At 42.9% G+C, this 25,517-nt stretch overlaps 1 protein-coding gene across 2 annotated transcripts in view; it reads left to right on the plus strand.

The window, feature by feature from the left end:
- UST (uronyl-2-sulfotransferase) overlaps nt 1–25,219 on the plus strand; it is a 102,225-nt gene extending 77,006 nt beyond the window's left edge. Inside the window, exons 7-8 of one of the 2 annotated variants that reach the window (XM_014951263.1) lie at nt 22,040–22,319; nt 22,696–25,219. In XM_014951263.1, coding sequence (XP_014806749.1) covers nt 22,040–22,319; nt 22,696–22,759 — 344 coding nt within the window. In that variant the 3' untranslated portion in view covers nt 22,760–25,219. Of the gene's footprint in view, nt 1–22,039 lie in introns of both variants that reach the window. The other variant, XM_014951264.1, reaches the window with a different exon arrangement.
- Nucleotides 25,220–25,517: the final 298 nt, after the last annotated feature.

Consider the following 25,517-nt stretch of genomic DNA (forward strand, 5'->3'; position numbering starts at 1 on the left):
TTGTCAGATGGGTGGGTATTTCTTTATGCACAGGAAAGCAGATCACCCGAGCCACCGGGCAGCAGCATTTCTATGGCAAAGGCATTTTTATGTGACACTCAATGAAGCCATGGCTCAGTTTTTCCAGATGGCAGAAAATGATGACGCAGGACAGAAAGGCTAAATCATGGCTAAATTTCAAGAGCAGCTGAAGGAAAGACATTCACATTCGAGGTGCTGCCCTAGCTGCAAAGCAGGGAGTTCGTACAGCTGTAGTTCTGATCTACGTTTAGGTTGTAGGTAATACGGGAGCATCAGTACGTACCTGCTCTTGCTCTGATTTATCCTTTCTCTTTCAAGTCCGTGTTCCGGGTAGCCCACGGTGGCAAGGATGATAGTGAAGCCAAACAAAGGTAGTTTTTCTGTAGAAACACCAGGTCTCATTTGCCAGCTAGACTTATCAGAGGAAGAAAGAAAATGTTGAGTTGGTCTTTGGTTTTGTAGCAGTGAGCAGCAGCTGTTTTGGTAGCAGTAGCAGCAGCTCATATAACAAATGTTTCATGATGAATGCAAACAAAAGCCAGCCCTGAAATTCCAGCTCCACTATGTACGCATAAAATATAAAACCAGTTCAAAATAATATAACTACTCAACTTAAGGGATTTTTCCCGCCCCCCCTCTAAATAAATTCCATATGAGCATTAGTGTTTGGTCTGCTTGGTTCTCCAGGGCTTACCCAGAAAACATTTTTATCGTACAGGCTGAGGGCAAAAAGTGAGCATAAAAACAGACCAAGAAAAAAATATTTTTAAAAGAAGTGCACGTGCAAAGAGGTGTGTGGTTTGGGGGTTGGTTTTTGAGAATACCGAACATGCTTAGTGGATTGAAATTACTGCTGATGTTTGTGAGTTGGCTGAATTCACTTGCCTCCAAAATAGTTCTTGGAGGAATTCTTCATGCACCTCCATGCAATTTGGTTTCTGAAGATGACTTGTGGTTTTAAAGGCATCTTCATGTTAGAAGAGTGTTATGCCCTCTAGCATGAATGTCTCCCCAGATAGCTAGTTGGAGGACTTCTGGGGAATGCAAGTTGCTGATGAGTGCATACTCAGGGGAAATGAGGGTATTGAAGGGAAAGAAAAAAATAATTGGAGACTCAGGAGAAACAGAAGAGCTATCCAGGGAGCAGTGCCTTAAATTGTCATCTTCCTCCAATTTCTCAACGTAAAACAACAAGCATTTACCCATCCCTCCCTGCTTTGCTGCTTGCTGGAAATCTGGAGCAGCATCTGTTGCCTGCCCACACAGGCGCTCCCGCTCTGTTCTCAGGCCCTGAAATACTCTCTCCCCACAATCCCTTTGCTTTCCCTGTGGCTTTCTTCAACTCCTCTGGTCTGGCTTCCCTGGAACTCTGGGATTAATCAGCTCTGTGCTTCCACCATAGGGAGAAAGCTTATTTCTTCTGTTCTGCCAGATCAACTATAAAACAGTATGCCCTATTCCTCTGCCTTTTGCAGTATGATTCCATCTAATATTTTTTCTGTAGTGAAAATCCTAAACAAAGTAATTGTAGTGGTCTGTCTTCTCCCACAGTGTTTCTTTCAATTGAGTTTTGGAGGGTCTGTGAAGTTGTGTTGCTGTGTGATATGTTGCTGTGTACCTGTAAGTCATTCTGAGTATTACATTTTGGGTATTATAGAGCATGCAAACACAGGGCTTAGAACAAAACCTGTGTGCTCATCTTGGTCTTTGCTCCTTCTGCTGCTTGACTGCTTTGATTCATTTCCAAACAGTCGGCTACATTATTCATTTCTTGCTTATTGTGGAGTGGAAGGGGCAAAAGGAGACCTGTTGGACATAGCAAAGCAAAGAGGAGAGAGGGGTTGGGGGAAATTCATTGTTTTCTTGTTTCTAATTATAAAGAAGTGCAGCACAAGTTGCTGGGAGAGCCCAGCGGTGGGTTGTGTTGGGTCAGGGTTGAGGGAAGCCATGGAGCTGCTGCCGCAGCGGAGCGTGTGGGGCTTGTCTGCACTCTCGGGATGTTAGCAAGTTTGGAGGTTTACTGCTTGGGCAAGAACATGTGCTTTTTCTGTTACATAAAATGAGAGTGTGGGATTAATGTGTGGCTGATATATAATATACATCTCCTAAAAGCTGGTGGAAATTGGACCTGACAGGAATGAGAGCGTAGCGAAAGCAAATTTATTTTAAATGTTGAATGAAAATATTCACAGAAAACTCTGTTTTAACCTAAATACCGCTAAATATTTTTCTGGGCATTGAAGTCTTATTTTTATTTTTTAAGTTTTCTTCCCCTCTCCACTGTCCTTGTAAGTGCTCTGCCAATTTCACAGTAGCCATGACTGATCTTTGAAGGGTCTTCAGGCAGCTGACAAGCCTGATTTACTTCACTAGGTATTGACATGAAGTAATGTCAGGGGCTTGAATTAAGTACCAGGGCAACTGGACGCTCTGCATAATCAGTGAAGAGAGGTGAATGGCTGTTTATCTCTCTAGGGGTTTATTTGATGCCCTCGTGCTGTGTTACTGGTGTGCAGTTGGGTAGAGATGGATGTTGTCAAGGAGTTGGCATACAATGGTGTTTGTAGGAGCAAGGATGAAGAATGCATATAAAAACAAAATTTACATCGTGCCTTCTTAATGCTCTCCTCCTCTGTCCAGTAGGTAGATCTGTGCATTGAGTGCTACTTGAATTAAGCTTTTGGTGGAACTGTTTAAGGGGGTTTTTTCGTGGCGTTGGTTTGTGGTTTTTAGCACCCTGAGCAGTATCTTTTTCTGCAGTGTTTCCAGGAGCAATGACTATGACCTAGTTCCCTGTGGGGCAAAGAAACACGGCAGAAGCCCAGGGCTACCTTGCCAAGAGCAAAGGAGATGAATGAAGAGGAAGGTCTACTCTAGTGAACGCTCAAGAAACTCCTGCGTGGTGACCAAAGCAGCTGTCCGCTGATGCTCTGAGTCCTGGTCTGTGTCCAGGTTGGTAGGAAAGTGCACAGATTGTCAGATGGGTGGGTATTTCTTTATGCACAGGAAAGCAGATCACCCGAGCCACCGGGCAGCAGCATTTCTATGGCAAAGGCATTTTTATGTGACACTCAATGAAGCCATGGCTCAGTTTTTCCAGATGGCAGAAAATGATGACGCAGGACAGAAAGGCTAAATCATGGCTAAATTTCAAGAGCAGCTGAAGGAAAGACATTCACATTCGAGGTGCTGCCCTAGCTGCAAAGCAGGGAGTTCGTACAGCTGTAGTTCTGATCTACGTTTAGGTTGTAGGTAATACGGGAGCATCAGTACGTACCTGCTCTTGCTCTGATTTATCCTTTCTCTTTCAAGTCCGTGTTCCGGGTAGCCCACGGTGGCAAGGATGATAGTGAAGCCAAACAAAGGTAGTTTTTCTGTAGAAACACCAGGTCTCATTTGCCAGCTAGACTTATCAGAGGAAGAAAGAAAATGTTGAGTTGGTCTTTGGTTTTGTAGCAGTGAGCAGCAGCTGTTTTGGTAGCAGTAGCAGCAGCTCATATAACAAATGTTTCATGATGAATGCAAACAAAAGCCAGCCCTGAAATTCCAGCTCCACTATGTACGCATAAAATATAAAACCAGTTCAAAATAATATAACTACTCAACTTAAGGGATTTTTCCCGCCCCCCCTCTAAATAAATTCCATATGAGCATTAGTGTTTGGTCTGCTTGGTTCTCCAGGGCTTACCCAGAAAACATTTTTATCGTACAGGCTGAGGGCAAAAAGTGAGCATAAAAACAGACCAAGAAAAAAATATTTTTAAAAGAAGTGCACGTGCAAAGAGGTGTGTGGTTTGGGGGTTGGTTTTTGAGAATACCGAACATGCTTAGTGGATTGAAATTACTGCTGATGTTTGTGAGTTGGCTGAATTCACTTGCCTCCAAAATAGTTCTTGGAGGAATTCTTCATGCACCTCCATGCAATTTGGTTTCTGAAGATGACTTGTGGTTTTAAAGGCATCTTCATGTTAGAAGAGTGTTATGCCCTCTAGCATGAATGTCTCCCCAGATAGCTAGTTGGAGGACTTCTGGGGAATGCAAGTTGCTGATGAGTGCATACTCAGGGGAAATGAGGGTATTGAAGGGAAAGAAAAAAATAATTGGAGACTCAGGAGAAACAGAAGAGCTATCCAGGGAGCAGTGCCTTAAATTGTCATCTTCCTCCAATTTCTCAACGTAAAACAACAAGCATTTACCCATCCCTCCCTGCTTTGCTGCTTGCTGGAAATCTGGAGCAGCATCTGTTGCCTGCCCACACAGGCGCTCCCGCTCTGTTCTCAGGCCCTGAAATACTCTCTCCCCACAATCCCTTTGCTTTCCCTGTGGCTTTCTTCAACTCCTCTGGTCTGGCTTCCCTGGAACTCTGGGATTAATCAGCTCTGTGCTTCCACCATAGGGAGAAAGCTTATTTCTTCTGTTCTGCCAGATCAACTATAAAACAGTATGCCCTATTCCTCTGCCTTTTGCAGTATGATTCCATCTAATATTTTTTCTGTAGTGAAAATCCTAAACAAAGTAATTGTAGTGGTCTGTCTTCTCCCACAGTGTTTCTTTCAATTGAGTTTTGGAGGGTCTGTGAAGTTGTGTTGCTGTGTGATATGTTGCTGTGTACCTGTAAGTCATTCTGAGTATTACATTTTGGGTATTATAGAGCATGCAAACACAGGGCTTAGAACAAAACCTGTGTGCTCATCTTGGTCTTTGCTCCTTCTGCTGCTTGACTGCTTTGATTCATTTCCAGTCGGCTACATTATTCATTTCTTGCTTATTGTGGAGTGGAAGGGGCAAAAGGAGACCGATAAAGAGCACTGTTGGACATAGCAAAGCAAAGAGGAGAGAGGGGTTGGGGGAAATTCATTGTTTTCTTGTTTCTAATTATAAAGAAGTGCAGCACAAGTTGCTGGGAGAGCCCAGCGGTGGGTTGTGTTGGGTCAGGGTTGAGGGAAGCCATGGAGCTGCTGCCGCAGCGGAGCGTGTGGGGCTTGTCTGCACTCTCGGGATGTTAGCAAGTTTGGAGGTTTACTGCTTGGGCAAGAACATGTGCTTTTTCTGTTACATAAAATGAGAGTGTGGGATTAATGTGTGGCTGATATATAATATACATCTCCTAAAAGCTGGTGGAAATTGGACCTGACAGGAATGAGAGCGTAGCGAAAGCAAATTTATTTTAAATGTTGAATGAAAATATTCACAGAAAACTCTGTTTTAACCTAAATACCGCTAAATATTTTTCTGGGCATTGAAGTCTTATTTTTATTTTTTAAGTTTTCTTCCCCTCTCCACTGTCCTTGTAAGTGCTCTGCCAATTTCACAGTAGCCATGACCGATCTTTGAAGGGTCTTCAGGCAGCTGACAAGCCTGATTTACTTCACTAGGTATTGACATGAAGTAATGTCAGGGGCTTGAATTAAGTACCAGGGCAACTGGACGCTCTGCATAATCAGTGAAGAGAGGTGAATGGCTGTTTATCTCTCTAGGGGTTTATTTGATGCCCTCGTGCTGTGTTACTGGTGTGCAGTTGGGTAGAGATGGATGTTGTCAAGGAGTTGGCATACAATGGTGTTTGTAGGAGCAAGGATGAAGAATGCATATAAAAACAAAATTTACATCGTGCCTTCTTAATGCTCTCCTCCTCTGTCCAGTAGGTAGATCTGTGCATTGAGTGCTACTTGAATTAAGCTTTTGGTGGAACTGTTTAAGGGGGTTTTTTCGTGGCGTTGGTTTGTGGTTTTTAGCACCCTGAGCAGTATCTTTTTCTGCAGTGTTTCCAGGAGCAATGACTATGACCTAGTTCCCTGTGGGGCAAAGAAACACGGCAGAAGCCCAGGGCTACCTTGCCAAGAGCAAAGGAGATGAATGAAGAGGAAGGTCTACTCTAGTGAACGCTCAAGAAACTCCTGCGTGGTGACCAAAGCAGCTGCTAGAAGAGTGCTTAGAGTGAATGAACTGCACAAGACAGGGAGCTTGGGGAAGGAGCTTGGGTAGTAAATGAAAGGATCTTGAAGAGGGTGAAGCGTGGCAGGACCAGCTGGGGTAAGGGCTGATGGTCAAACAAACCTGCTTAACCTTGGCAGTGAAGTAATTTCACCAGTTGCTTCCTCCATGTTCTCTCCAAGGTTTTTTGAGATGCGTCGCTGGTCTTGCATTGTCCACAGTTTGTTTCAGTGTTTGGAAGTCCTCAACCTGTTTTCCTGCACTGAATCCTGGTTCATAGGGACTAGTGTTTGTCCAGTTTCACCATAAAGGTATCGCCTAATAATGCTTTCCGTATCTTCCATAGGGTTATTATTTCAGGATTTGTGGATCTTTCAGGGGTGGGGATTCCCTTCTAGATTCTTATCCTATTCATTCCCACTCTAAATTTAGTTCAGTGAGTCGTAAATTCAGTGGTAAACGTTGAGTGCCTGTGATGGCAATTAAAAGGCGTTAGAGACAAGGTGTAATCTGGGAACCCTGGATGCCAAATAGCACTTTGAAGAGGTTTTCCTGGGTTTGAGTACTTAGTTTAGCCCATGATTTTGTGTGTTAAAGCAATTGATTTTCTTTAATGATCAGGTGAGATGCTTAGTGTGAAGGATGTATACCCTTTTTAAGGACAATGAAACAGATTTCTGTTGTTGTTAGGTCCTGGTCTGTTGCGTTCTCGCTGTTGTTAAGATTATTTTGATTTGTTTGCAAATGGCAAATTGTTCTTTCCAGTCAGTATGGTGAAAAAAGGGTGAGATGAATGCTATTGGTGTCCAAGCCCTTGAGAGAAAGACATTATCCTGTTAAGCATATACACATGTCCTGATATACATATGTATACATCCTGATATAAAAAAGAATAGCTCCCATGGGACTGCAAACCCCTTTAATAATTAACTGTTTTCAGCTCTTCTTAGCTGAAAATAACAGGAACAAATTGTAGATTGTACAACTTTGCCTGTTTGGTGCAGGTGCCTGATAGCAAGAAACATCATTCTGTCTTCTTACACTTTAGCAAACAGCTTACCAAGAATGTCAGTCCAGTTCATCTAGATCTCTTACTAGCAGAACAGTGGTGAAGTTGCAAAGCATATTTGTCGGTATACTGAATTTCAGCATTTACTTGGCACTATGTTCTGCTGCTGGTGGAATACGGCATGTGGTCCCTGGTAGCCACCAGTACTTTGTGCAGTTGCAGAACACATTATTTAGCCTATTTTAAGGGCAGACTTACCACTTAGCCAAAGGTTCTGCTTTGAATTGCTGAAAATTGTTTTCCTTGGTGCATGTTTTTGCAAGCTCCTTGTAGAAATCAATAGTTTTGAGTTCCTGCTTAATCTGGCTATTCAATTCACCGGCTGCTTCTGTTATCCTTCCAGACCCACATCTTGGTGCACATCCCACTTGTTCAACAGGTTTTGTTTTAACAGAAATAAAGTTAGTACATAGACACTTTGTATCTCATGTGCAGGAAGGGAAAAATTCCAAGTCCCACACATCTTTTTGTATTGTGTACACATGTGTGAGTAATTTTGTGAAGAAATGGCATATGATACGTTGGTATATTTTATTAGCAATTGGCTATGCCAGACCAACATTTTGATTTCAAAGTAGTGGCAGAACTTACATAGATTGCCACTAAAATCAAAGGACAAATCTAGCACCACATCCCTGTTTGTAAATCTTAGCAGACAGACTGGATAATCAAAGGCAAAAGAGATACAACAAAAGTGTTTTGATAAACAGATGTCACCCACTTTAAAGTGTTGAATCTCAGTTTAATTTTTCCCATGCTACATAAATAGTCCCTTCACTTCCTTCAGCCTTGTGGTTTTTAATTTCCCACTGTTATTCAGACCAAATGAAAAAAAAAAAAAAAAGGCAGTTATATTTATGAGGACTCTGTATTTGCTCAGTTTAGGGGCTTTCGTTTCTTCAATAAATGTACTTAACAAAATTAAACGCTCTGGGAATGTGCCAGAAATGCTGTCAACCAGTGTGGCAAGCAGATGGATGAAGTGTCAGCTGAACGTGATGTGCTGGGGTTACCGTGTTTGTTTAGAAACTGCTGACCATAGTCGCTGGCCACACCAGAGCAGCCTGTGAGGAATGTATTTTTAAAGAGTTGGGAGTCCCAATTTCATATTCCCAGCACCCGCAGGATTACGGGAGAAATTGGCCTCCCTCTAGATGCTGAACTGGGTTCTGTGACCCGTATACTCAGCCCTAAGGCAAAACCTGGTTGCACACACTGGTCTCCCAATGAGCCCCAAGCCCAGGACAAAACATGTGCCTTAGGGCCCTCTTGCCAATGTGTAAGTGCATCTACACATCCAACCCAGTAAGTATCCTTTCTATGGAAACACATCCTAAGCCTCCCAGAGAATAATTTTTAGCTTTGTGAAAAAAAAAAAAAGTCCAAAAATTCTCCTTGATTTAAAAATTTTTTTTCATTGTTTTTGTTACTGTGGAAACCCTGAATGTACCATTCTCTCAGACAACTTTTTCATCATGTTTTCCACAGAACTTAGTTAAAATATTCCCGTTTTTAATTAAAAAAAATAATATATTCAGTGGTGCGTTCTGTCTGCAGATTTTAGAAAGCTGATCATTTATGGTTTTGGGATTTCTTTGGACTGTTGGGCAGGAGTGAAGTTTAGGCATTTATTCTTCTGGTAAGCTAAGCAAATTGAATAGGATTTCATAGATTCAGAATCAGATTTGTTGTTTTGAGGAATATCTGTTGAAATTGGGCACTGAAATTTTAACTCTTGGTTCCTAATGACATTTGCTGTTACTTTTCTCTTACAAGTTAAATTTACTTATGGGTTCCCCATGTTCTTTTAGAATTAGGCTTTGAAGTTGAAGAAATCTCTTGCCCTGAATTGCCTTTTTTGTTAAAGTGAAAGAAATATTGTCAACCTGTTCTCTGGGACAAGCAACAGTTCAAATCTGTGGTAAAGGCACATAGGTTATAATTTACTTCTGATTCTTAAATATTAAAAAGTTAAAATTAGTTATGTTTTGTGGCTTTTTAACCACAAATTGCAGCATTTCCCATTAATTATTTGTAGCTCTAATTACACCATCTCAAAAAGGATCTAACAGATTTAGGAAAGGTACAAAGCAGGAGCAAGGGAGATGGTCAGGGACATGAAGTGGCTTTCATAGGAAAAGAAATTTATTAAATCGAATTTGGAAAAGAGTTTCTAACATAGTGGGATATGTTAGAAACAAAAAAAATGAGCTGTGCAAAGAGATCGAATGCAGAATGATTAGTCTTGATTTCTCAGGGACAATCGGTTTTTAAAAGTTTAAGATAGACATAGAATCGTTTAGGTAAGAAAAGACCTTTAAGGTCATCAAGTCATCATTAACCTAACACTGCCAAAACCACCACTAAACCATGTCCCTAAATGCCACATCTACGCATCTGTTAAATACCTCCAGGGATGGTGCCTCCACCACTTTCCTGGGCAGCCCGTTCCAGTGCTTGACAACCCTTTCAGTGAAGAATTTTCTCCTAATATCCATCCTAAACCTCCCCTGGTGCAACTTGAGGCCATTTCCTCTTGCCCTATCACCTGTTACTTGGGAGAAGAGACCGACCCCTGCCTCTCTACACCCTCCTGTCAGGTAGTTCTAGAGAGCGCTAAGGTCTCCCCTCAGCCTCCTTTTCTCCAGGCTGAACAAGCCAGCACCAGAAGCTTTGACAGAACACTGGTGGAAGACACGGTCTGTGCCTCTGCCACTCCTCCTGCAAGCATCCACTGCTGGCCACCATTCTTTTGAATGAATTGGAACTCAGTGTAGTGAATAAGTGGACACTTCATCTGATGCATCATGCCTGTTATGTATGTATTTTTTGTGTATTTTAAGTTTTCTAGGTGTGTCAGGTTTGCCCATGCCTGACAGCAGCCATTTTTACTCTGCTGGCTCTGGATGGGTTCGAGCTAGCTTTCTTGATAGCGGCCTCTGTAGTGCTGTGGTTTGGATTTGTGCTATTTGGGCTGTTGCTGAGCGGAGCTGGCGCAGCATCAAGGCCTGCTCTGCTTCTCTCTCTGCCCCATCGGTCAGTAGGCTGGGGATGGGCAAGAGGTGGGGAGGGGGGACAGCAAGGACAGCTCACCCAAAGGGATGGTCCGTAACGTATAATGCCGTGCTCAGCAATAAAAGCTGAGGAGGTGGAGGAGGAAAGAACGGGGGTTTTGGCTTCCAAGGTGGCCATTGCATAGAGACTGGCTGGGCATTGGTCTGTCTGTGGGAGGTGGCGAGGGATTTCCTTTGCATTGCATTTTTTTCCCTGCCTGTTAAACTGTCCTTATCTCTACCCATGAGTTTTCTCACTTTCCTTCTTCCTGTTCTCTCCCTTATCCCACTGTGGGGGCAGGAGGAGTGAGCAAGCAGCCCTGGAGGCTGGCTGGGTCATCCCACCACAAAAGGGTTTCTCTATCTTGATGTAACTCTTAACATTGCATGTCTTGTGAATAATCATAGACTCATAGAATTGCCCAGGCCGGAAGGGACCTCCAAAGGACATCTAGTCCGACCACCCCACAGTCAGTAGGGACACCCCCAACTAGACCAGGTTGCCCAGGGCCTCATTGAGCCTCACCTTGAATATCTCCAGGGATGGGGCCTCAACCACCTCCCTGGGCAACCTGTTCCAGTGCTCCACTACCCTCACAGTAAAGAACCCTCTCCTAATCTCCAATCTAAATCTGTTCCCCTCCAGCTTGAAGCCATTGCCCCTCGTCCTGTCACTGCAGGCCTTTCTAAACAGGCTCTCCCCAGCCTTCCTATAGGCTCCCTTCAGGTACTGGAAGGCTGAAGGCTGAATAAGGTTGGGGACCTTTATTTTGCCACTCCTGAAGATCACAATGTAGAAAATGGCAATATTCCTCAACAAGAGCCTGGTTTGTTGCAGGCTTAGGGTTCTTTTTAGTAACCTCACTCCCTCCCAAAATTGCTTTTTCTTGAAGAGTTCTTCCTAATTGCTATCACATCCTTTCTGGTTTCTGTCCCATTTTTTCCTCATTCAGAGGTGTTAATGTTTACATGTGCCCATAAATACCGAAATGGAAAAAGACAGCAGGTCATTTTATCTCCTGTTTTCTTAAGCACAAGGGAAAGTTTTGTGTGGTATAACCTTGAAGCACAGTAGTCATTAAGTCAGGGCTAGTATTGTCATTAAATCAAAACAGTGCAGTCATCCTGGAAACTTTGATACTAGCCAGTCTCTCTAAGACTGGAATGAAACTACTGATTGAAAGACTGCAGACATAAGACAATTTGCAGGAGTAAGTGCAGGAGCAGTGGCTTTTCGTACCCTGTAAATCTCCTGTCTTGATTCATGGGTGTTTTCACAGTACTCAGCTAATTCCTTCAACCTGCAATAGAGGTAAGGCTACTGAGAATATACGTCCTGTAGACAAGGTGATAGATGGCAGAATGATGTGTCTCTTCCCTGTCAGCACAGCAATGCTAAATGGGAGTTGGATTAGAAAGGGATCGTTGAGCAAATGCTGTTTCCTCACTGGATTGCTCTTGGCACTGAGGTGCGAGCAGGAACGGTCAAGGTGTGGTGGAGCTGATCACGTAAGTCATTGAGGACAGATGAGAGGTACTACGGGGGGGCTGCCTTTGCTGCCGCCGGGTGCAGATGCTCAGGGTGTATAGGGAGGCCTTCGTCTGCAAAGGTTTTGGTCTCATAAGTACATGCCAGAAATGCCATTTCCCCCCTCCGTCAGGAGGAAAATCTATTGCCTGGACTACAGAGCGAGTACATGCATGTGTAAATGTCTGTGCTGTTTGAACAGCAACTCAAAATGTCCCGTATTCATTTATATTAACCCAAGCAGATTAAAATGACACTTCTCCTTGAACTGAGGCCTGCTTCTGAAAACTCTCAGACATATAAATAATTGCTAGGGGAAGTCTCCTGCCACGGCTCACTGAGACACTGCATCCTGTGACACAGCCCCTGAAGTAGCCCACCCCACCCAAGCACTTCACTCCTCAGAATCAAGTGGGTCACGCCAGACCTAGGGATTTTCTTCTACTTTTTCCAAGTTCTCATCCTGTGGCTGTGCTGCTAAAGAAGGGCTGAGGTTGGCAGGAAGAGCCACTGTGTGCATCTCTGTGTAACCTCTGCAACAGCATCTGCCTCGGAGGATTCGGGGAGAGCCGTCGCCTCTCAACTTGCGGCAAACCCCAAGTGTCCCCAAGCTCCCTGTCGCAGCTCAGGGCTGCAGGCTCTGTTACAGACACGGCTAAAAGCCCTGGTGTGAATTCACCCTGACTTGGGTTTAGTGGGTTTGCGAAATCCAGCGGAGCGTCGGTCACTGTGAAGTCCTGAAATAGCTACATGTTTGGCTTCTTTATTTGCCTTCAAGGTATGCAAGGTCTTCTTATGAGTGAAAGCACTCACCTTTCATGTGAGCTTCTTAGTGCAGATATGGAGGGGGGAACAGTGTGTCATCTGGGGCTTCCTGGAAGGAGGGAAGATGCATTCTTGTTTCTGGTTCATCGTAACCTCAGGGGATGCAAAAACCCTGGCAGCCTTAGGGCTTTAGCTCTCTTGAGACATTATACTTTGCCTTCTAGCCTGAACGGTAGAGGATCAAGATGTTCCCTCTGCAGGAAAAGCATGGGGTGAGAATTGCATTAGCCACACTAAGAGATTACTCTCCTCTCCCAGGACTTCCAGTTAATATAATTCCCCTTCTTTTTATTTTTTTTTTCTCTTGCTGAAACAAGTCTCCCTGTGTTAAACAACGGACCCTTTTCCTCAGTTTTTTTGGCCAGAGGAGGAAGCCTTTGTCCCGATACCCTGGCGACTGGCCAAGGCAGTCGGGCGGCGGGCCAGGAGGGGGTGAACTTGAAAGGAACAGTGTGTTGTTTCTGCTCTGGTAGCATTCTTCCTTCTTCACCAGTGCCTCAGCCCCTGGCTGCCTTCAGTCACTCATTATACACAAAAGAACCTAAGGGCAAAAGAGAGAATTTTCTCTTGACCGCCTGTAACTTGCAATAATAAGAAATAAAGCGGTTTCAGGGCTTTCAGTTGTGTGTGTGCAGACATAGTTGGGAGAAAATCTTCTTAGGACTGCTTACTTTCTCACAAGGGAGAAGAGAACTGGTATCGTTTTCTTTTTTCCTCCTTTTTCATAGCAGCTTTCATACAGTAATGTGCATCTTCCAGTCCTGTATACCTTATCAGTAGTGGGTTTACTTTGGCAGTGCAAAAATTTTATTATTGACCATTACTTTAGTCCTAGTTAGTACTTTTGCTTTCATTTCTCATTTTGGTAGTTATTCTTACATAAAGCAATAAGCAGTCATATGTATGCTGTGGGAAGACAGGCAGCATTTAGAATTAATAATTCTTAAGGCCATATTCTCAAACTTTTTTAAAAAAATGTATTGTTACTTCACATTCCTGCAAGGCCTGGTGCTGCAGGATGGTAGCTGCTAGGTTTGAACAGCCAACAATTGGAAAAGGTGGCAAATTAGGTGTTCAAAAATGACATTCACATTGAGGTATCTCAAAGGCAGTGACAAAAAGGCTTCCACAAGTGGTGCTCTGGACTTGGAAGCTGACACATGCAAGATGTTTGGAACTTCCATCTCTGAAAGAGTTAAATGGACCACTGGGTCGTTCAGCTTGGCTTCTTGTGTGCTACAGGCCATGCAGTTCTTCCTTCTGCACAGAGATCAGTAACTGGAGTTGGTAAAGTTATCCAGCATTGATGTAAAAATATCATGTACTAGCAAATACACTCTTTTTTTTTTTGTTCTTGTGATTAATCACCTTCACCACTTTGAAAAGTTATGCCTTACTTCCAATCCGCATTTGTCCACCTTCTGCTTCCAACCTTTCAGTATCCATAGTTTTCTCACCATGAAAATATGCAGATGCTGCAAGCAAGTCACCTCTCAATCCTTGTTTTTTTGGTAAGCTGACCAGAATGAATTTATCATCTTTCTCTAAAGTGTCCCTTCCAACCCCAGTATTCATTCTGAGGCTGTTTTCATACCCTATCTGATTTAGGATGTGGTTACCAACTGGATGCTGTATGCCAGTGTTGCACTCATCAATACTATATATGGAAATAAAGACACCTCCACCTCCTTCCATCCCTCTTAGACATCTTAAGCTTGCACAGCACGTCTTTTCCATCACTTCCTTTTTGTGGACAAAAATCACAGATAGCAGCCTACTGTGACTCAAAGCCCAAAGGCAAGATGCCTGCTCTAAGCTGTCAAGTCCCAGGCTGTATCTCTACGGAGTTTCTGCATAACATACCTGTGGTGAAGCTTTTCCTGCTTGTGAGCACTGCTGAAATTCATCTCAATCGCTGCAACTTTCTCTTCTCTCTGCAAAAGAAGTCATAATGTTAGTATCTGCGTAACCTACTATGCAACAATGTTCACAGGCGATCTGTAAGAACCTATTTTTAAATTGTGGGTTTTTTAGATACTTGTACGGCTATAAAAGATATATTAGAAATTGCATATGAACTGCAACCATAGCAATTCTTTCGGCAACTTGAACTAGAGAATCCTGGCATTTCCTCTGCAGATGACTTTGGTTTTGGCACCTCCAACTCTGTCTAGTTCAACTTAGAAGTTGCTTAAAAGCAATAAAAGTACCTGACCACATTCCCATAAGAATCTGCCTTTTCACTCTACCATTGTGGGTTAATTTTCAGCTTTGTTTTTCCTTCTGTGTTAACTTACCTTAACTGGGATTGCAACATTAAAGTGCACCAAATAAAGGTGTGTCTTAGAAGATCCTGTTGAGGTTTGTTATCTGGTCGTGTGTGAGATATAATACGTTTCCAGGCTGGGGCAACAGCAGAGGCAGTGTGTGGGACAGGAGGGTTGGCTGAGGTGTCCCCTGCAGCTGGAAATCCACCTTGTTGGATCCCCAACTCTGAACTGGTAGGAGCAAAGGCATAACACCATGAAGTTTCCAAGAGGAAAGTTGGAGATTTCATGATAAATACTTTGTGGCTGGAGAAGAGACCTCAGAGAGTGGTAGCTGTTTACAAAGTATGGAGAAAGTTATATATTTGCATTGCTGAGTGTGTTATAAGGCAAGCATTTCATAACAGTGATATAATGCCTCTAATAGCTTAAGTAGTATTTCAGAGCACTGTTGGATGCATATCACTGTTACATTACCCAGTTGACAGCCAGACCAGTTGATGACCTCTGCAATATATTCCCAATACGTGTTACTTGCATCCTGCAGGAAGATGCTTCTATTCTTATTTTCAACCTTATTGGCCCAAGGTACTTGTTACATTTATCACTAACTTTTTTTTTTTCTTTTTTTTTTATGTGTCTTCCTTGTTCTGATTTTGTGCCATGCTTCCTCGCTGTTTGCATCCTTGAGCATTAGTTGTTGTTTGATTATGTGTCTTTCAGATTATCTCTGTGAGCTCTTCCTGGCTGATCTCTGTTTTGGCATCCCTCCGTTTTTCTCTGCCAGGTTATCATTCTCTGAGCTCCCCACGTTTTGTCCATGTTAATGTTAATAATGACATTATTATAGGTTAACAGTGACACTGTTCTTCCCTCTGGTTTCTGTATTCATTTTAGTGGTAAACAAGAAGAAAGCATTGCTGTAGCTGTCTCACCCATTTCAGTCTCTGTCATTGGCAGCCATCGTTTTGCAGTGCCTGTGCTAATTACAGTCTGGTGTATTTGCTCCCAAGATTCCTGTTTGATAAATAGGACATCCAATTTACAATCTGAGATTGCGGGTCTCTGGGGTTCTGGGTGTTTTCATGACCCCTGGAAAGCTCTTCTTTCAGAGGGACTAGTATGTGACCTTTAGGAGACAAGACATTGCTGTGTGCCAGTGGACTAGAGTTCTCCTAGTCCTCTGGAGTTAGGAGTTGTTCCATGTCATCAGAGCAGCACGATAATTCAGGACAGAAATGCTAAAACAAAGCAAGAATTGCTAGTGAGCCTCGTGTAACTGGCCTCAGAATGCACATGAGCGTCTCATCTTTATCTACATGTTGTAGATAAAGATCTACCAAGGCTTTAAAATAAGGCTTTTTGTTAAAACCTTATTTTGTTGATGTGGATAACTGAGAGTAAACTGGCAGTAATGAGTATAATAATTGGGATTTATCATATTTCAGACAGACAAAGCTAGTAGATGCTGCGAGACAAATTACTACTTACTTTTTCATCAACTTTGTGTTGATGAAACCCAAAGTTTCTTCCAGGTCGGTGACTCTGTTAGGTTTTCTCAGCCATCCCTGCTTTCCTTTAGCAAACATGAGCCTACACGAGGTGCTCAGTCACACACTGTGGCCATGGTGCACCACCTCCCTGTCCTGGACACAGTGTGCTCCTGAGCAGTAGCAGCCCCGTGGCCATCAGAAAGACGGCCCACGAGCCAAGCACATCAGCGTCTCATCTGTTCTCCCAAAACCATCCTTTCCCAGACATCCGGCAAGAGCCCAGCTAAAAATTTCAAGTTTGAAAAGCAGATCAGTTGTGCCAGAAAATTTTCCGCTGAGCTGCAGTTAGATATTCTGGGAGGGGGAGATGGTTTCTAGCGTAGCCATCAGAGGCCTGTTTTAGCGCCGCGGCGATGGTTTGAGTGGCGTATCAAGCAGGGGCCCTCGCCCATGCGTACGTCACATCTAACCACAGTGACACACATCCATTTCCATTTAAAACTGTGGAGAAGTAGGTATGTGCTTGCAGCTCAGCTGCCTACCGTCGAGACGCGGGGCCTCCCCGTGTAGTTCCAGGAAATGAGTTTACTCTATCTGTGACAGCCATCGTGTTCTCACAGCCTTAGAGCAGCCCAGCTCGGTGTGGGGTTTTTCCACCCCGAGCCGGTGGCCTGCAGCCCTCCCACACCGGCTCCAGCCTGGATCACCTCTCCCCGACGGGTCCCCAAGGAACGCCGGGTTCCCTGAGGCTTCATCCAGGAGCAGCTCTGGGAAGCAAACCTCCTCCTCGCACCCCCCAAAACGGCGGGGGGCTGGAGAGAGCGACACTCCCAAATTCTCTTTTGGGGTGGAGAATGCCTTTAGGATCGTTTTTGCCTAAATATGGCAATCCAAGGGGTTTTGAGCCACTAAGCAGAAAAACCACTTTTCCCTATGGTTTGGATTGCTGCAGTGAGTAACACTGATTTCTCAGTTGTTTTTTTTTTTTTAAAAAAAAAAAAAAAGTGAGAGTGGGGAAAGTAATAGTAAATATTCATCACCTGTAACCCAAAAGAGCTTAATTTTCTTCATCCATATCTGCATACCAATTTAGTTGTAGTTCCAGGCATGAGCAGGCTGCACTGGGAGGTTGGGTTACTGTATAGTACATTCCTTTTAGTAATTTAAATGAATGCCAAAGCAAACACAGTTTAAAAAAAGTAACCCTAAAAAGTAAATGGTGTAGTTTGTTGCCCTCCATATGGTTAGCTGTCTCAAAGGTCATAAAATGGGGGTCCTTTGGTGGGACAGCTGGGTTTATGTAGCATATGCAGATTGTTATTTTGGCTTTAAGCCAGACCTACCTAATTTTTCCATTTTGCTTCTATCATGAGAAGAGGTGGTTAAGGTGACTTCAAGGGGCAGTTCTGTGATTTCATTCATGTTTGTATTAAAGAGCCTTTTAAGGGTATTTAAGATTAGAAACCAGTCTAAATAAAATTCAAGTGCAAAAAAAAAAAAAAAAACAAAGTTCACTTGTTTTATCAAAAGGCTGAGCCTGGAGCCAGGCACAGCCCCAACTTTCACCATCTGACAACCAGCACCTCACAGCTATTTGTGCGCTGCAGTTCCTGATGATTATACTGCGAGGGGAACCGGCAGAAGCCAGAAAAACTTCATTGCTCCTGTAGCCTCCCAGTGTGAGTGTGTCTGTCGGTACGTACGCATACCTCTATAGATGTAGCTGTGTGCACAGAGCAAAGAATTGTGCACATCCAGGAATCATCCAGGGAGGTCATTCTCCCCCTGTGCTCTGCACTGGTGAGGCCACAACTGGAATACTGCGTCCAGTTCTGGGCTCCCCAGTTCAAGAGAGACAGGGAACTACTGGAGAGAATCCAGCGCAGGACAATGAAGATGATTAAGGGATTGGAGCATCTCCTTTATGAGGAAAAGCTGGGAGAGCTGGGACTCATTTAGCCTGGAGAAGAGAAGGCTGAGGGGAGACCTTATCAATACTTACAAGTATCTAAAGGGTGGCTTGAGGGAGGATGGAGCCGGACTCTTTTCAGTGTTTCCCAGTAACAGGACGAGGGGCAACAGGCACAAGCTGGAACATGGGAAGTTCCACTCAAAAATGAGGAAGAACTTCTTTCCAGTGAGAATGCCAGAGCCCTGGAACAGGCTGCCCAGGGAGATTGTGTAGTCCCCTTCTCTGGAGATCTTCAAGCCCCACCTGGATGCCGTCCTGAGTGATGTGCTCTGGGCAATCCTGCTTTGGCAGGGGAGTTGGACTATGATCTCTAGAGGTCCCTTCCAACTCCAACAATTCCATGATTCCATGAATGCCCTACGCAGTGACTGCTGCAAATTCAGAGGAGGGGGGTATTTTTATTTTTCTGCAAGGGTGGCACACATCACCAGGCTGCTTTGGCTCCACCGGTAAATTCCCCTTTGGCTGGTCCTGCCCCGCACTGACCGCCCCCCCAAGAAAACAGCCCGGCGCTTTTCACCTTGTCATCGTTGGCAGCGCTCCTGGGCCGAGCACAAGTGCCCCTCTCTGCGGGCAGGAGCAGCCACCAAAGGGAGCTGGAGCTCTAAGAAGTGGCTTTTCCCCCTTAGAGTCCTGGAGGGACCGTATAAGTAAAGAGCTTTTTCCAGCGAAGGTAAATGGAGGTTTCTGTAACAGAAATAACCTACGTAAAATAAAAATGAAGTTGGCAAGCAGTATAAAGGCTTAGGCTTAATAAATGCAATATTTAGTAGTGTATATTTGCTGCTGAGTTTGTAAAGAAAACCAGACTGCAAAGCTGGCGGGAGCTACCAACTAAGCACCAGAAAGAGGAATGTCTTGAAGTGCTCAGTAATCATAGAGCAGCAGTTGCCTTCCCACCCAAGGACAGGCTGAGCACAACGTCCTGCATGGAGTGTGTTCATCTAATGCCCATCAGTGGCAGCTTGAACAACTGTCTGAGAATTTAAAAAGTTGAGACATTTGTTAGTCTATTCTGGTCTATGGGTAGAGGTGGTGTAGAAGAGAATAAGCTCTTGGGGAACCCAAATATTTTCACCAAAAATATTTCACACCGTTCGCTAGCTACAGGTAGTGCTTTCTGTGCTGATGTCTATTGTAAATACAAGCATTTCATGGTCTTTTCTCTACACGTTTTCATATCTAGACAGCACGTTAAAGATTGCTTCTTTATTTTTAAATCAGTTTTTGTACATTTTTAATCACTTTACTCCTATCTAAATGAAAGTATACAAATTGGTAAACTGTGAACAGTCGGTAAGTACAGAGTGTATATCACTGTAATTAAAGAACAAAGAACTCTTTGTACTTAGTTGTTTATTTTCTGAGTAGAGACAGATTTCAGTGTAAAGAACTAGAAAGTTTGGTGTAAAAGCTCCATTTAATTACAGAGCATATTATAATTGTTACCAACTAATGAAAACCATTCTTCCTTTAGAGAAGCAATTAAAAGTACGAATGTAAAATAGAATGAATGCTTTAAATATGTTCTTTTGTGATTTAGAACAGCCTTATGTTGGGTAAGCTAGTCAACCTAGTCTCTCTTTGTATCGTATTCTTCCTACATTTCAGATTACTCTGTTGTAATTGGTAAGCAAAACTGGGAGGGATAATTCCTCCTTCAGATACAATTTTTTTCTTTTGCCCCAGATACGTGTGATGCAATGAAGTCAAATTAATATGAGAATGTCTAACCCAGCAGCATTTTCTGTCTCATGTAGTAGTATTAATATGAGCAGTTCTTAGTTGTTTTTCTTTAATTCCTTTACTTTGAAATAGGAAAATGTGTGTCCATTAGTTTATAGGTGTGGGTACCCTAAGCTATATGAGAACTGATCTTTTTAAGTGTAAAAAAAGCAGTTCATGCTCACGTAGGTGTACTCTACCCTTCTGTTGTACTTTTCAAGATTTAAAAATCTTGCATAATACCCATATTTTGTCTAAAGATGATTGCTGCTGAGTTTGCTAGCTGGACCTACTCATCTTTTATTTCCCCTTGAAATAACTGTGTTTACCTTTGCTTAAAAATCCTCTCTTCTCTAAAAAAGTTCTTCTTGATTATTTCTCTTGGCTGAACGTACTGCTTGTGGAATCCCAAGAACAACTCACTCTTCCTACCAGGAACCATTGATCCATCCCCTTACCTGTTGTCACTTGTGAAAACGTGTTTCTCCGTAGAGCTGCTAAGCGTGTGTTTAGCTTTGCTGGCAGGTGCTTCAGAGGACTTCAGTTTGGACTGCTCACATGAGCAAAACTCTGTACATGATAAAATCCCATTTTGATCCAGGCACTCCCTCTGGAAGTAAGGGTGGTCACTGCCACTGGAACCTGGTTGGAAACATCCAATGTTTTTTGTTGTCTGCTTCCTCCTTGTAAGTTTTTTCTTCGCCATGCTTCAAAGCCCAACGCTTTTGAACTCCTACAACTCGCAGAACTGCTGTTACGATAAGAATTAGAATTCCATATCAAAGTCCAGCTCTTCCTCACTGCAACAATTTATCTCTGTAGGTATGTAGAATATGGGGATTTCTGTTCGGAATTTGAGGCAGCACAAATAGAGAATATAAAGGAAAGAATGACCAGCAGAAACCAAGACATTATCCTGGAATAAAAGAAGAAAAAAAAAGAGTTCTCATGCAGACATTGCTGTTGTAGCAAAAAGCAAGGAAGTGGAGTAACGACTAGCAAGATTAAAATTAATATATTGGTTTTAGAGTCATGGAAAAAGGCCTTAAGATGTCCCCTAATCAAGTGGCTTCCCTCAGGAGAGAATCAATTAATGTCCTCTTATAATATTCCGGAGGTACAGCTTTCAGAAAACCTAATTGTAGGAGCTAGTACTTCATCAGTGTAACGTTAATCTCCACTTTTCCTAAAGCAAGTTGCAGTAGTTAGAGGGGATATGGTGATGCTACAGGTCAATACTGTTCTCTTCTTCGCAGTTGACTTTCCATTATGTTTCTGTCTTGGAGAAGAAGAAAATACTTAGGATACTCTGGCAGCCTGTTGCCATCTGGTAGAAAACAGCCGAAATGATTGCCTTGGGAGTTTGCTTTACACCTTGTTCAAATACATTAATCTCCAGTGGTAGAATAATCTATTGAGAGAGGAGGCAAAGAGGCAATTCAATATTTTTGTTTGTAATTCTAATTCTTTATCAACAGTAAAAGTGCTTTATTTCAGGTGAAGAAAAACATACTGAAATCTTACAGTCCTAGGGCACAACAGGAAGATGAGTCTAGTTTAATTAACAGTACAACAAGATGAGAAAGTCAAGAGGCACATTTAGTCTTGAGGTGTCATGTGGTGATACCAACAATGCTTCAGTGCTAGCCTGAGATGGATTCAGGTTGATAAATACGCATTTAGGTTTGAATATCTGTTTAGATTTGATAAAGTACATCTGAGACACAATGTAGTATGCCACATAGGAAATAATTGATTAGTTCAGCTCAGCTGTGTGCTGGGTATATACTCCACATGCATCAGGCAGAATTTCCGCAGCTAGGCAAGATTATGGGTTTCTCTAGTTGTAGTTTATGCTTATAATTGGTGTGATTTGCATTTTCAGATCACTATTGCCAATCAAGATCCTCAGTGACTACACACAATGCCAAATGCCATGCATGAACCAACCATATTTAAACATGCAAGTCTAACTTCAAACATCTATATTTTTTCATACCTTGTTAAAAATAAATCCATTATTAAGGAGACAGATTGAGCTTATTTGCATCAGTAATGCAGTAGGGCTATGCCTTAATTAAAAAAAAAAAAAAGTTTAGGTCTGGTCTCATTAATCAGCACCCACCTCATTGCTTGTTTGGTTTTTTTACAGAACATAGGAAACTTGGCAATCTGACTGTGACAGTGAAAAAGACCGTCCCCTCTCCAGAAGCAATACAGATCCTCTACCAACGCATGAGATACGAATACGAGTTTTATTACTATGTCAAAGAACAGTTCCACCTGCTAAAGCGCAAGTTTGGACTGAAGTCTCATATCAGGAAACCACGTCCCAGACCCGAGTTCTTCATTCCTTCTCCCCTGGAAACAGAGGAACCGATAGACGATGAGGAAGAAGATGATGAAAAGTGGCTAGAGGATATCTATAAAAGGTGATGGATGGAAGAGCTGTCCTTTCTCTTCTGGTGACCCTTCCAGCTCTCTTGAGATTTTTTTAATTATTGTTAAAAGTAATTCCTTAAGGAACTGAGTTAATGCGCAGCAGCATTTGAAATGGAACAGAAGAGACCATTCCCACATGCTGGGACCATCGGGAGATACCTGGTTTTGCAGGTTTGATTCATTACACAGTGTTGGCTCTATAGCATCCTTGCTGTAACATAGCTCAAGAGAGAAGTATCTACTGTCTATCACAAAATAACTTTTGGAGTACACAGTAGTCCTCTGGGAGCCTGCAAAACATAAAAGAATAGATTAGGTGGTCTTGAAAAGTAAATTTTACAGACTCTTGTCTCTCTCTTTCTCCAGAAACGAGTCTTCATTGCATAACACTGCGGCATTAACTACCGGCAATGTGAACTACGGGCAGTGAGCCGTTTGGGAAGAGTGCCTCTTGCTGCCCAGAGCACACTGGTGTCCCGGTGGTACGGCCAGAGCCATTGCCCTGTCTGTGCACAGCCAAGGATAACGGGCACAGAAAGGGGGTATATAATGGCTTCTGAATTACCCTCTGCGGGAGGAGCAAGGCTGCTATTCTGGAGAATTAATATTAGTGGTCATAAGGCAAGTTACAGGAACCAGATGGGTTTGGTAAACCCTTCTAGTTTGCAGGGTGGAAAAAGTTACTATGTCAGTGAATGGCAACGGATGAAAAGTGTAAGGCAGGGTTACCTAAACGGTGGAGTTTTGTTTCTGCAGTTGAGAACATTTCTATAAGACTTTGTAGAAAAAGGTGCAACATACGTTTTTTTATGTTCAGGAAGGGTATTTGTAAGTTTTTATTATTCCAATGAGTCCCAAATCCAAAGAGATACAAAGTCCCTCATTAAAAAACTTAGATGATCTGGAACTCCTATTAAGCACGAATGGTATTTCATTGGTGATTGCAGAATTTAATTGCTCACATCTGAAGGTGAATGCAGCTGCCCCACCAGCACAAACACCAGACGCCTGCTTTTAGCATGGCTAGAAGTAAAATTAGCAATATGGCCGTACACAACTTCCAGTTGAAATATTTCAGAATAATAAAACAAACAAAAGAAGGTTTGCTCTGGGAAACCAAAGCTGATTCATAAGAGAGTCACTGTGAAAGTTGCCCTTGTTAATCACTACAATTATCAGCGAACACTAGAAAGAGCACAGGTGGAGGCTGGGAGGGGAAAGGGAAATGGCTCCAGTATGTGACATGCTGCTGTCTTTAAGGTAGGTGTCCCCCGGGATTCCCTGTGACGTGCTATTCCTGCCAGGACTGGTGATGCAGAGTGACAGACCTGCAGGCAGCAGTGGGCAGAGCTCTTTGGCCATCTGCTCCATAGCAGAATAGGGGGGATTTGAGGGTCATGATGAGGCCTCAGCCTCTTGTGCACCATTGTCAGCAGAAGAAGCTGGACTAGTAGAGAATAATAGCAACAAATCCCTGTCCCAGAGCACAGGGAAGAAGCAGGGCCGAGGAGTTGCAGCTCCTTGCCAGGATGGGTCCCAGTAACACTCCAGGGGCAATGCACCTCTGACTCAACACGTGCTTTCTCAAACGTCTACCTGGAAAATTTTGCTTCCTGTTCTGTGGCTGCCTCAGCAGCGTGTCTGCCACCATCTGCAAGGTCATACTTCGGTTTGCAGTAACAAGCAAAAGTTATTTTGTGATGGACGAGGCATATAAACTCGGGCTCAGCTCGAATGTGCTTTCCAACGGTTTCCTCTTCCATGAGCCTGCTGAGAGCCAATAAACGTTATATCTTCATCAGTCTTCACTACACACACAGAACGGAAATAAAGAAGTGTAATCGTGTTAAGACAAGATGCTAACTTACAGAAAATACTACGTAGAAGATTCTCTTCTCATTATTAACATCCCAGGTTGGTGGTAGCAATGCACTACCGTGGGGGAGCACATTAAAGAAAGCTGAGAATGGCACAGATAACAACTAACATATTAGCTAAAATATGAATCTGCTGCATTGTATATTTTAAGTGGTTTCTATGAAATTACATTGAAAGAGTAATGATTAGTTTACACACTGTGGAGTTGTTGTATTTTGGAAAGAATACTAATGTTCTCACCTTTCTGAAATTCTGTTTGAATCCTTTTTGCCAACATTGTAACAGAATAATCAGTCACTTAACACATTCACCCTTCCTGCAAGTTCACTGCCGCTTACCGTAAAGTCTGTTTTTATCTGTTTATTTAATGGTATCTTCAGCCATCACTACTTATAACCTAAATACAAAACCTGTTTAATGATTTACTCGCTAGGTTTTAATGTTGTTGTATTTTTCGTAACAATCAACCTGGCCTCTCCTCCTTGAATGGTACTTCATAAATTTATCTGGCACATAGCATCTAAGATTCCTGGCCATACGGCCTATTTGTCTGTCATGAAATATATTTTACTTAATTGTTAAAAGGTACATTTTAGGCTGGTTAATCTTTGACTTATTTATTGAAACTTTTCAGCACATTCCAAATTCTAAGTTGCTCAGGAAGAAGTTGATTTAAATGATTTTATTTTGGTCTGATGAATATTTCTTATTCCAAAAAAAAAATAATAATAATCATTGTTTTTAAGCCTTTAGCCCACAACAGCTTTGTAGGAAGTGCCATGCATGTACTTGTAAATCTTTGTGGGGGGAAAAAGGTGGGTGCTTGACATTTATGAAAATAAGAAAACATATGTGTACATTAGCTTAGCTATAAAAGAAAGCAACGTATGTTTTGGGATGAAATATTCTTTAACTTATTCACTACCATCTCCTGAAATATAAATAAGCCATATGACTCTCTTATTTTTCAGTCCAGTGATGTTTAAAAATAAAACTTGTACATGTCTTCCTAGCTCCATAGTCCACTGGCTCACGCTGGTTTTCTTGCCCGGGTACGGCGGCGGGGGGTGAGGCGTTGGGGTTGCACCAAGCAGAGCAGGACTGGGTACAGCAGGGCTGAAAGTCATTCCTCAGCAGCAAGATTGGGGCAGGTTGTTCCTGGGTTATTCTGTGTCCTGAGCTGTCTGGAGGTGCGAGGGTGAAAGCAGAATTATTTGGCTCCCCTGAGATGTGCAGTGGGTACCCTGAAGGACGTTGTCTCATTCTGCTTTGTGGCTGCTAAGTAGAAAGAAGTTTTGCCCAGGAGAGGA

Source organism: Calidris pugnax, unplaced genomic scaffold (genome assembly GCF_001431845.1).
Source record: "Calidris pugnax isolate Ruff unplaced genomic scaffold, ASM143184v1 scaffold24, whole genome shotgun sequence".
Taxonomy (NCBI): domain Eukaryota; kingdom Metazoa; phylum Chordata; class Aves; order Charadriiformes; family Scolopacidae; genus Calidris; species Calidris pugnax.